Below are 11976 nucleotides of genomic sequence, written 5' to 3'. Positions count from 1 at the left end.
GCTAAAAATTCATAGAAACGACAGGCAGAGGGAGAAAATCGGCTAAGATAAAAACACTCACCTTCTGTGGTGAGTGAATCTCGGTCCCGAAGAAGTGAGAGGAAGAGAGCATATATAGGAGGCGGAGGAGTGTAGCCCGGAGTTGATGAAGGTAAAGGCCTGTGAGAAGGAAGTCGGAGGCGGAAGGTTATAAGGCCGAGATGAGGAACCATCGCCGCCATTGATGCCGAAGGCTTCCTGGTTGAAAGGGATCTCTTGGCTTCGCGAACGAGCAAGAGAATCGAGGAAGAAGATGCGAACCGTCGAATGAATGGTAGGGTTTTTTATTTCTTCTGTTTCATATAAGCTTCCTTGAGCCGTCTGATCTTCAGCGAAAGCTTCAAAATTTTTCTCAGATGAACCAGCCGGTTATCGTAAATCGGGACTGGTTTTACGGTTCGGCGGTCGAACCGCCGGTTTGAACGGTTCCGAGCCGGTTCTATGCAATACTGATTTTGATAAACCGGTCAGTCCGGTCCGGCCTGGTCCGATTTTTAAAGACATGATTACTAGCAAATTCAGAGTAAATAAACTTACCAAAATTGAAACATCTAAAACAGTATTATAAGATTAGATCAAGATAAACAGAACATATCACATCCTTGATTCAAAGGATTTCGTCCATTGATGACATTGTAAAACATAATGCAAAAAGAAAAGTACGCAAGAAAGAAGAAATGCTAAGGCGTCAAAAGCTTATGAGCATAATATTTTCAGTAAGCAATGATTTAAAATCCCTTATAGGCAGCCACTACATGTATTCCTGCTTCAGCTGCTCTGTGAGGTTTACTCTTGCGTCGGCTTCCATTATGCCTGAAGCCATTAGTCGTTGTCTCCTCTAATTTTGATCTATTAATGGTGCCTTTTTCTTCCAACACTGTATCAGAATTTCCCTTTGCTTGCGAGTATCTCTTCCTCTTGTTCGCATTCTCCAGAAAAGTGCTTTTTTCCTCTGTAAAGTCCGGTTTAAAATCACCCCCTTCTTCTTCATTCTTTTCACTTTCCTCCTCGTTGGCTTCATTCTTGGAGGGCTTTTGAGGCCTTCCCCTTCTTTTATGCACAGGAAGTTGTTCTTCATCACTACTATCAGGGTCCCCATGTCTTGATACAATTGCAAGTTTCTTTCCCTTCCCTCTTCCTCTTCCCATTTATATGAAAATCCAATTCAAGGTGATGCTTTTACAGTTTTACTAAGTTTTTCAATCTGCGACAATAAACGGACAAAGAATTATATATCAGAATTATTAAAAAAAAGTAGCAGAGTCCAAAATATGTCAGAAAGCATAGGAACAGAATGTATTTTCTTTAATCTTCTAAATGAAAGTCAAGATCAAAACCACCTTGAGTTTAATTGGACTACCTCAGATCTAAATACAGCAAAAATGGATGACACAATTTCAAATGTTAATCAGTCTTAAACTTTCCACTTCCACAGCTTGCTGAAGAAACTCTCCAAGAATCCAAGACAATTTAAAATAAAAACTTTCTCAAAATACCTTACGGGGGGACAAAGGTTACCTTCTGATGACCGGAGGGCCAATGAAACTTTGGATAGAAGATAAGAAATCCAAATATAATTATTTAGAAAGTAGATGAAGTTATAAAGAAAGGGGAGAAATCTGAAGCAAGCTATAGAATAATATAGAAAAATCGTGAGGGCTTTTCCATCAAACGTTCTAAATAAAATAAAGGCCAACTTATTAATCCTGCAGGAAAACCATGACAAAAAGATAAACAGAAAAACAAACCCACCGAAGACGCAGCTCTGAATCCGATAGGGAAAACAAGATCTTTCAGAAAACCATATAGAAAATCAACACAATAAGAAGGTGAAGAACGATCCCTTTCAAAAACACTTTCCATTCAACACTAGATACTCGAACAAAAGTTCGAAAAAAACCGATTAATCTGCAACTCTTAAACAGGAGAAGAACACAAAAATAATATGAACAAGAAATCGATAAAAACAAATCTGGTTTCGAAGCTGACCTTAAAGACAAACAAACCTCATAAGATAACGCCTCTGGTAATGCATTTCACCAAATCTGATATACAGAAAAGAATAACAGCACAGATGTAATAAAGAAAAAAAAAAGCAATTTTTATGCTTTTGGCGTGAGATACTATTGTGATTTTAGACGAGCTACAAGGTGTCAAGAAACTTTTGCAAGGTTAAAACAAGGATTCCAACGACGATGGAAAGTTTTATCAAATCCATTGAATCCAAGATGGAATTTATGAGAGAGGAAGATGAAGAGGAAGAGAGAGAACAAAGCAGTAGCGGAGGGGAGAAGAGAAGTGAAGCCAGCAAGGAGGAGATATTTCCTTCCTCTGTTTAACTAGAAATAAATCTTTACAGGCTTACACACAAAAATAATGAACAAAATTAATAGATAATGTTTGAGCTGTCATCCAAAATGATAAAGCAATTCTTTTCCCTGGTAATTGAATTGGTAAGGTTTTAAAACTGTTAATTATAATTTTGAGTTTAACAAAATATTACTAGACCAAATTTTATTCAAAAATAAAATCTCACAATTCTATTTCGCTTTAGTTTGTTTTTAATTTAATTTCAAAATAATTCTATTGTCCTTATTAATGGTGTAACGAGCAATTAATATTATTTAAATACAAAACATTTAAAATTTGAAAATTAACAATATTTTCTCGGCACAAATACATTCTATTTAAGTTTTTTTTTATATGTATTTTTAAAGTAATAAGTTTTTTATACGTTTTTATTAACAAAATAATCAAAGCTAATTATTGCAAATGTAAAGATTAATGGCTACATCTCAACCGAGATAATGATAATCTCCTTTCCAAAACAAACAGGAATGCTATAAGCACTAAATTTTAAGAATGTTAGAAATTCTCTAAACTACATTATTTCGGGCTTCATAGTTTTAAAATTATAATTTAGTTTTTAAGTTGATCATTTTATAACAAACTTGGAACTTAGATTTCCTCAACACAAGATTGAATGAATACCCAAAAGGTGCATATTTATCCTGCAATAAATTTTCTTCAAATTCTAAAACTTAGGTGAACACTATGAAGTAGTATCTTAAATGTTAATCTAAAGAACTGCAATGGGATTTACAACTTATAACCCACCAATGGTTTCAGAAAGCCTAACTCTTTTAGACTTATAATCCTACTTAGAAAGGAAAGCTTATTAAACATGTATAATTACTTCGAAACCATGATGTCAAGGTCTCTATATAATGCAAGATAGATTAAACTTATTATTTTAGGAATTGGTGTTCATAACCTAACCACCAAGCTAAGCAATATGAGTAATAAAGAATGTACAATTCTTCTATATAATGCAATATTTTATTTTATAATTTAATTTTTTATCTTGAAGGGCTTTCTATAGTTTATTTTAATTTTTAGATATCATTTCTAATTATTTTTATTTTATTTATTTCTTTCGTAGTAAGAATTTGGATTCTAAAAAAATACAATGTCATAAGAAAATTAGGCCTTCTTGAAATCAAAATTATAAGTTCTAGTATCATAGTTATTTAGTTTCTATCTATAAACTAAGATGTTAATGGGTGGAAATTAGATGTTTTAAAATTTTGATCAAGTGTTGAATTTGGTTGGCTATTTACCTAACTTATATTTTAATTTAAAGTTCCAATCAAATCTTATAATCAAATGACTTTTAATTTAGATTATGGTTTGAGTTTTGCAATCGTTGATTTAGCATTTTCTAATGCAATGAAATGTAAATTATCCTATAAATCAAAATAATAGAAATAAAATATAGGAAAATTGAAATTCTTACTTTTAAAAGTACATGGCTGGTATCTTTTATAGCATTTAGTGTGTGTTAGGCCATGTAGTGCCTCTTTATTGTATTTGTTTGTTATTTCATTTTTAATTTTAATTTGTTTGATTTTTATGGATCACTAGTTTCAATTTCTGTTCTTAGAAATATACAAATTTTATTACAGTCTTTACAAATTTGGGGCTTAAATTTTATTTGATCTTTTAATGAATGTTTTAGATGTACAACATTCATCCTAAGATTTTGAAATAATCACATAAAACATTCTAAATGTTGTAAGGTGTACACCTCAAGCATGATGTTATGTGACGTTTCTTATATGTCATAAGAGTTTGAAATATAATTTTTGTTTAATGTAACTTCAATTTATTTATTTTTTGTTCTCTATAACATTGTGAGATTAAAAAAGTTTTATAAAAACCAATTAGGGTTTAAGGAGACCTCAAATAGACTTTAGAATAATTAAGGATATGCATATTATCCAAAAGAACTTCCTTATTGAATTTGTATGATTCTAAGCTTATTAGGGTTATTCATCAGATAATTAACCTTATATCATTTTTGGTTAAAATAGTATGCAAGACATATAAACATAAACACTTACATGTTATGAAGTTTGAGATTGCATATAATGAAAGTTATTTAAAACATTAGGTTTGAATTTAAGGTTAGGAAAATAGATCTATAGAATCAAACAAAGGTGCTTTTTAATGGCTTGTTCCCTTTCTTCAAGCTTGAAGAATAACGTCTCAAAATGAATCAATGGAGGATCAGTAGAATGGAAGTTTGAAAGTTTTCAAGGCATAGGCTTTTGGTTACCCTTGGATCTTCTCACCTTCAATCTTTGAAGGCCTAGAAAGGGTGGGGAAGTTAAGAAGGATGATCTAGAAGTGAAATGAAAGTAAAGTTTGCTCTTGGAGGAACTTGTTGGGGAAAAAAGCTTGAATGAGTGTTTTTCCCCATTCCAAGTGCTAGGATTTGAATGGAGGGCTGAGATTCTTCAAGGTTTTTTCTTTGATGTTTTCCAAGTGACCCAAGTGGTTAGGGGCGTAGGCTTTGGCCAGGGATGGACAATCCATTATGGAAAGTATTTTTTGGCATTTCATGAAGGGGGTATGACTTGAAGTTGGTTTGGTATGAACTAGGTGTTTGAGTTAGATTTAAGCATCATTAGTAAGGTTATATAGTAGGAAAAGACCAAATGGGATGTAAAGGTTAAAGGGAGGTTATTAGACCTCATCGAACTATCCTAGGCATAATAAGAGGAGGGAGGAATTATTTTAAAAAATGTACCCCTTAAAAATTCACTTTCAAAATGATGTGAAGCTCAAATACACATGTAGAAGTAAATATCATGTATTAAAATAAAATTTATATTTTTGGTCGAAAAAAATATTTTTGTTCCTTTTGATTTTTTAGGTTTTTGTCCTTTATTATTTTCTTGCTCATAGAAAATAATCCACAATTATAACAATATTTTCGTCTAAGATTTTAAGAAAATAATATGCAAGAAATAAAATTGTGCTAAATAAAAACGCGAGTAAAAGAAAAAAGCACACAAAAACTTTATAGTGTTTCAGTCAACCTTGACCTACGTCCACTCTCTATAGTCCTCATCTCTAGATATTTCACTAAACCTTTAGTTCTCTTCATTAGCCCCCAAAGAAAGGAAAATAAGCCCTTATAATAATTACTACTACCAATCCAGTGCGGTGGAGTACCAAAATCTTTTTCACCCTCCTGGTGAGGTACAGAACCGTCTACGCTTTTTTTTCCTAATGTTGAAGACAGAGCACCATGCTTTCCTTTTCACCATTCTGGTGAGGTAGAGAATCTTGAAAACTATTTCACCATCACGGTGAAGGAAGAGTACTTTGCAATCCTTTTCATCCTCATAGTGGGGCAGAAAATTGAAATGTCTTTCACCTTCAAAGTGCGGTGGAGTAGCCAGGCCCTTTGATGCCAAAGGTTCTTCTTCTTTCCAAACATCCCTCAAGACAAATCTTGATGCATAGAAGAAATTAAGTGTAAGTTCGTTGGAGCAACCATGTGAAACTCCCTCTCACACTCCTTTGAATCTCACAAGGATCTTCTCCCTCTCTCATAAACTTCACCTTTCTCTCCTCAGCTCTAGGCTCTCTCTTCAAGATTTCTTTTAGAATAAAATAATCCAATGAATGCCAACAAGACAGTCACAACGTATATTATAAAAGCTTAAAAAAAGGGCTAAAAAAACCCAAAAATTTTAATTGAACTTTCACAGTTCATACAGTATGATAATAGGATTATACATTGACCTATTGTATGATCACTAATTAGTACAGTAAGATCAGTTAAAATTTTTACAGTTTGTACTATGTGATGTAGAGTTTATATATTACCCTTAGAAGATCAATTTTGCATAATAGCACTATACGATTAGTAGTTAGTATGGTGTGATCTATTTAGATCATATTGTATGAATTAATAATAGTATAACACGTTGAGATCAATCGAAATGTAGTTCATCCAAGATGAATCTTGTGTTGACCAAATATTGTCTCTATCGATCATACAATATGATCTAGTTCATATTATATAAATAAAAATTAACCAGATTCAATTAATTAATCACATGATTAAATTAGGCAATATTTTAAGTATTATACTATAAGAATAGAATAAAATTTAAAATTTGCCTAATTTAATAAACAGAGGGGTTTTAGATTATAACATATTTTTTAGTACAATGTTATGTTCATATTATACGATTTGTTATATTTCAAAATTATTTTCTTAGTAAAATAAAATAATTTAATTTAATTTTTATAATAACATATCATACAATATAATCTAAATCATACAATACCATTTATAGAAAAATTAAAATATTTAAATTTATTTTTTCTCCCCCTGTGTGTGTGCATGGTCACCAAGCTAGCATACACCCTTATAGGACTTGACTCAAGAAATAATAAATAAATACCATAGACTCTTTCAACACACCCGATTCTACCCAATCTAAAGCCATGAATTTTCAATGAATATTGCATGATGTATCTAAATTGTTAGAACACACAAACAAAAATGGAATATAATTTCTAAGAGAAATAAAGAGGCAATACATTATATTTTTTTCTTCAAAATAATAAAATCAGTTGCTCGGTTGCAACATGCTGGTAAGGGACTGATGAATGGGTTTGCATGTTTGACCAAATTTGATCATTTAAACATTTTTATTTAATTTGAAAACTTAGATTGGTCAAAAATAGTCAATTTAACTTGGAAATATTATGGAGAGTCCCTTGAGGCTATTTAGATTGAGTATATAAGGTTTGAAGCATTGTGTTTGAAGTTTGAGTTTAGAAATTTATTTTGAATGGGTTTATACCATTTTTACTAGGTTAACATGTTCAAAAGAAGTCTCCCATGGTCTTGACTCATCAAAAGCATGTGTAGGTTTAGATTTAAGGTTTTGATTGATTTGATTTAGATGAATTTGAATATTTGACATAAATTAAAGTTTGTTAGGGATGCTAAGCCTTATGAACTTAGTCCCAAAGCTAATTAAGAAGAGTTAGGTGAATTGGTTGTTAAAAATCTTTTAAAATAAAACTCCAAACCAAATCACCACAATAAAATCAACGATGTGGAAATTAAATGCAGAAGCAATAATAAGAAAAGAACACACAAGATTTATAGTGGTTCGGTCAAACCTTGACCTACGTCCACTCCTTGGAGGCACCCTCCAAGTATTGCACTAAACTAAGTGTCTCTCCTTTAGCCTCTACAACTAGGCGGAGAAGCCCTTACAAAATCACTTCCACCTTCCCCGGTGCGGCGGAGTCGTCAGGTCCTTTGACACCAAAGAGATCTTCTTCTTTGGTGAACTTCCCTCGAGATAAGCCTTGAATCCGACGGTATTCAGGTGCGAGCTTGTCGGATCAACTGTGTGGAATCCCCTCCACACTCCCTTGAGCCCCCACTCACAGGATCTTCTCCCTCTCTCAAACTCCACCCTTTCCTCACTCCCTTTCAAGCTTTCTCTTCAAGTCTCCCCCACAAGAACGAAGCTACAATGGCTGCCAAAGACATTTACAAAGTGCATTGTCATAGCTTAAATAGAAGAGCTAAAAATGAGCTCATTAATACAAGTTGCTGACTTTATTGTCCAGGACGATAGGCATATTGTCCTGGCCGATTAGTTCAAATATGAGAAAAATCGTCCTGAACATCGCCCTGAAATGAAGCTGGCCGATGTCTAATCGGTCCAGACGATCTTGTAATCGTCCAGGACGATTTGACCATATAATCAAGTCATAATTACTTTCCTTAAATTCTAGAGAAAAATTAAAAAAATTGTCCTGGATCGTCCTGGATGATATTTTATAGTCCAGGCTGATCCACCAAGCCGATGTTTAAAAATAAGTAATTCCTAAATAGATCTATTGGCAGATTCTTTCTGAATTGAGCCTATCGTCCTGGCCTATACAAAATTGTCCAGGATGATGTGTTTTGCATAATGACGGTTGCTTTAATGAGGATGCCCTAATTAGGGTTTCTTCTTTTGAACAGATCGTCCCGGCCGATATAAATATCGTCCAAGATGATGATACCAAAAATAGTAAACTATAGGGAACAGTCAGAAACTCTTCTACGTTACAAAGCATCAAGAGCCACAACAAATATAATAGACTCAAAAAAGGAAAAAGTGTACAAACTGACTCAGACCTAGTCTACCCAATCTTGAGCTGATTCTAAATTGCAGTCCGATCGTGTGAACCTAAAATGTTAGTAGAAAGTAGTCATAGAGAAAAAAAATGTTTGCTATCATCAAAATCATAAGCCATTGATCCGCAACAATCTCCTCCTTTTTTATAATGGCAAATATTTCAATTTGAATTTTTAAAAAAAGCAATTTCTCCTAATCTCCCCCTCACTAGAATAAACCCTTTTAAAAAAATAGGGGAGATAAAATTTTTTTTGTTGTTTTTAATTTTTTGAAAAGAAAAAAGGATACAAATTCAAAACATTACATTCTCCCCCTTTGACATTATCAAAAAGAGAGGATGCACAAAAAAAACAAAATGAATAAAAGATAAAAACGCTCTCTGATATAGTGAAAAAATAAATAATTTTAAAATGAGAAAGTTACCTCTTGGTTTTAATCAAAAACTTAGTAGAATTGGATTGATAACGCATAGACCAGAAAAGGTTAAAAATTCAGAATTTGATAATCCAAACTCAAGTTTTTTAGAAAGGCTCGAAAACTTTTTAATTCAATATCTAAATCTAAGAATAAATTAGAGAAAGAAACAATCATTTTTTAAAAACTCTTTCCATAAAATATATCTAATAAAAGATCAATGCATGAATTGTTGAATCAAGATTTTCAAACTCAAGTATCGAAAAAATCAAGGGTTTTCTTAAGTTTTAAGAAGTACAAGAATGGTAAGCATTAAATTTTGTGGGCTCATTTTATGCCTCTTGACAATTAGTTGGCGCATTGCACATCTTTTGATACACTTTGTGTATTCTATATTTTTTAATTTGGCGCTTTCCGCATCTTTTATTTTTGGCATCATTGGTCAATTTGTTTTGAATATGCTACCTTTATGTAATCTTAAAGACAAAAAGTAAACCCATACTATTTACAAAAATGAAATTCTTGATTAAGAAAATTATGATGTATATTCCGCACCTTGTAAAAGATTCCTATGCGATAAATAAAATGTAGGGAGATAAAAAAAAATAATTTCAAAAACTAATTTAGAAGATGAAAAAGATTTTAAATCAAAAGTAGAATAACCTCTTTTAGGAAACAGAGATTGAGAGTCAAACACATGAGTTTCCTTCCTTTGACTATTTTTTAGAGAAGTCAAACACAATTTAATAAGAATTCAAGAAAAAGCAGGAGGTAGGTTTTTCATTTTTAGAAAAGTGAATGTGTGTGCTGATCGGAGAAAAAAAAATTACGAACCAAATAAACTTTAAAGAATAAATAAAAAAAACACAACAAAAAAACACAAATAAGTATTTTAACCATTATCTCTCTCCTGGTCCGATTCTTCAGAAACCATGTCTGCCCATGAGATTTTGTGTTTTTTATTATTTCCCAAATTTAACTTTAGCTTTGTCTTGCCCTTTTCTTTTGTAGGAAGAATTTTTAGATTAGGGCACTGATTTTTCATATGTCTAGGCTTCCTGCATCGAAAGCAAATAACGTCAGAAGAAATATGGACATCCTTACCACTTTTACCTTTCTTCAACTTTTGCCTATGCTTTGGTGAGCTTTGTGATTTGCTTGACAAGTAATCACCAACTAAGCTATCTTCTTCTCTATCTTCCATTTTTAAAACAATCATTTCACCTGCATCAAAAAGTCTTTGACCCAACCCTTGCTCGTAGGCAATGAGTGAGGCAATCAAATTATCAATAAAATATACATTCAAATCTTTAGATTCACAAATAGTAATAAATTTAGTATCAAATTTATTTAAAAGACAACGAAGAATTTTGTTAACTTTTTTAAAATTTGAAAAATCTTTTCCTAAGGCATGTAATGATGTTACAATTTGAATGAACCTAGTATACATGTCTAAGATCATCTCATAAGATTTCATTAAAAAAGTTCAAAATCATGCATTAACATATTCAACTTGGATTGCTTGATTTCACTAGTGCCTTCGTATATGGTGTGTAGTTTATCCCAAACTCCCTTACATGTAGTGCACATGGAAACTAATATAAAATAATCAGAATTTAAAGCACAGAAAAAATAATTTAATGATTTTGCATTCAATTGAGCATTGAGTTGTTCTTCCCTATTGCAAACCTATTTTTGTTTTGATGATTGACAAACACTTTTTCTCTTGGACTACTTGTTGCTTCTAACTTTTCAGGAGTCGAAGATCGGACGATCAAGAAGAAGCAAAGTTCAGGATTGCGTAGGTTTAGGGTTAAGTCAATCTGTAATTTTATTTTTTACCTTTTGAGTCTACTTGTAATGGTTAAAAAGACTGATGCTAAGTAACCCTTCACACACACACTTGAGAGGCTTAGAAATTATGTTTTTGCCCACATCGGCCCGGCCGATATTTATATCATCCGGGACGATCAGCTTAAAACAGAAAGTCTAATTAAGGATTCTTAATTAAGGCAGCCGACATTAACCTATAAACCTGGACGATACGTGTATCGGCCAGGACGATAAGCTCAAAATAGAAAGACATAGCCGCCTTAGACAGTTTAGGCATACTGTATTTTAAATTATCGGCCAGGACGATTTCTGGATCGGCCTGGATGAAATTACCAAATTATGCCTTAATTAATCAGGAAATCAAGGGATTAATTAAGGATGATTGATACGATCATATCGGCCAGGACGATCGTGAGATCGGCCTGGACGATAAAGCCAAATTTCAATCGGCCAGGATTGTTCCCAGGGCTGTGCTCAGGACGATTTACCTCTGATTTGAACTAATCGGCCAGGATGATATTGATATCGTCCTGGACGATCAAGCCAAATTTCAATCGTCCAGGACTATTCCCAGGGCTGTGCTCTGACCGATCTTCCTTGATTTGTACTAATCGGCCAGGCCGATGTTCATATCGGCCTGGACGATAAAGTTGGCTACTTTTAATTAATGAGCTCCTCTTGAGCTCTTCTATTTAAAGATCTCTTCTTCAACATTTTTAAGAGACCTTTGGCTGCTGCCTTGACCTGAGAAGACCTTGAGGAGAGAAAGAGAGAGAGGGAGAGAGAGAGGATCTTGTGAGGGGGAGCTTGTGAGGGGATTCACAAGGGTTGCTCAAGGATTGCTCTGCTTGTCTTTCGTCTGGAGTTTCTCGTCCGTGGAAGGGTCGGTAGAGGTAAGGAGTTTTGCTTTTGGTTGTGGTTCTCTGCCAGCTTCAGGAGGAAGCAAAAGGAGGTGGGTTCTCTGCCTTGCCGGGGTGGCAAAAAGGAGTTTCTTGTGAGGGCTTCTCCACCTAGCTGTGGGGGCTAAAGGAGAGTCACGTTTTGTAGTGCAATACTTGGAGGGTGCCTCCAAGGAGTGGACGTAGGTCGAGTCGACCGAACCACTATAAATTTCTGTGTTCTTATTTTCTTGCTTCCGCACTTTTATTTCCGCATTTATTTTTGTGATGTGATTTGGTTT

General features: G+C 33.5%; 1 protein-coding gene across 2 annotated transcripts; it reads right to left on the bottom strand.

Moving 5' to 3' along the window:
* Positions 1 to 581: 581 nt before the first annotated feature.
* LOC110098108 lies at positions 582 to 2400 on the bottom strand. Of its 2 annotated transcripts, none has more exons than XM_020824826.2 (2): positions 1380 to 2400; positions 582 to 1243 (listed from the first exon to the last, which is right to left on the bottom strand). In XM_020824826.2, the coding sequence occupies exon 2, from the start codon at positions 1185 to 1187 to the stop codon at positions 768 to 770; it is 420 nt and encodes a 139-aa protein (XP_020680485.1). In that variant the 5' UTR covers positions 1188 to 1243; positions 1380 to 2400; the 3' UTR covers positions 582 to 767. The 2 variants fall into 2 exon arrangements, with proteins under 2 accessions (XP_020680485.1, XP_020680484.1); XM_020824825.2 differs by having other exon boundaries at positions 2029 to 2399.
* Between the last annotated feature and the right edge of the window lie 9576 nt (positions 2401 to 11976).

Source organism: Dendrobium catenatum, unplaced genomic scaffold (assembly GCF_001605985.2).
Source record: "Dendrobium catenatum unplaced genomic scaffold, ASM160598v2 fragScaff_scaffold_1223, whole genome shotgun sequence".
Lineage (NCBI taxonomy): Eukaryota > Viridiplantae > Streptophyta > Magnoliopsida > Asparagales > Orchidaceae > Dendrobium > Dendrobium catenatum.
The sequence above is the reverse complement of the archived record's forward strand: the minus strand, read 5'-3'. Positions and strand labels throughout refer to the sequence as shown.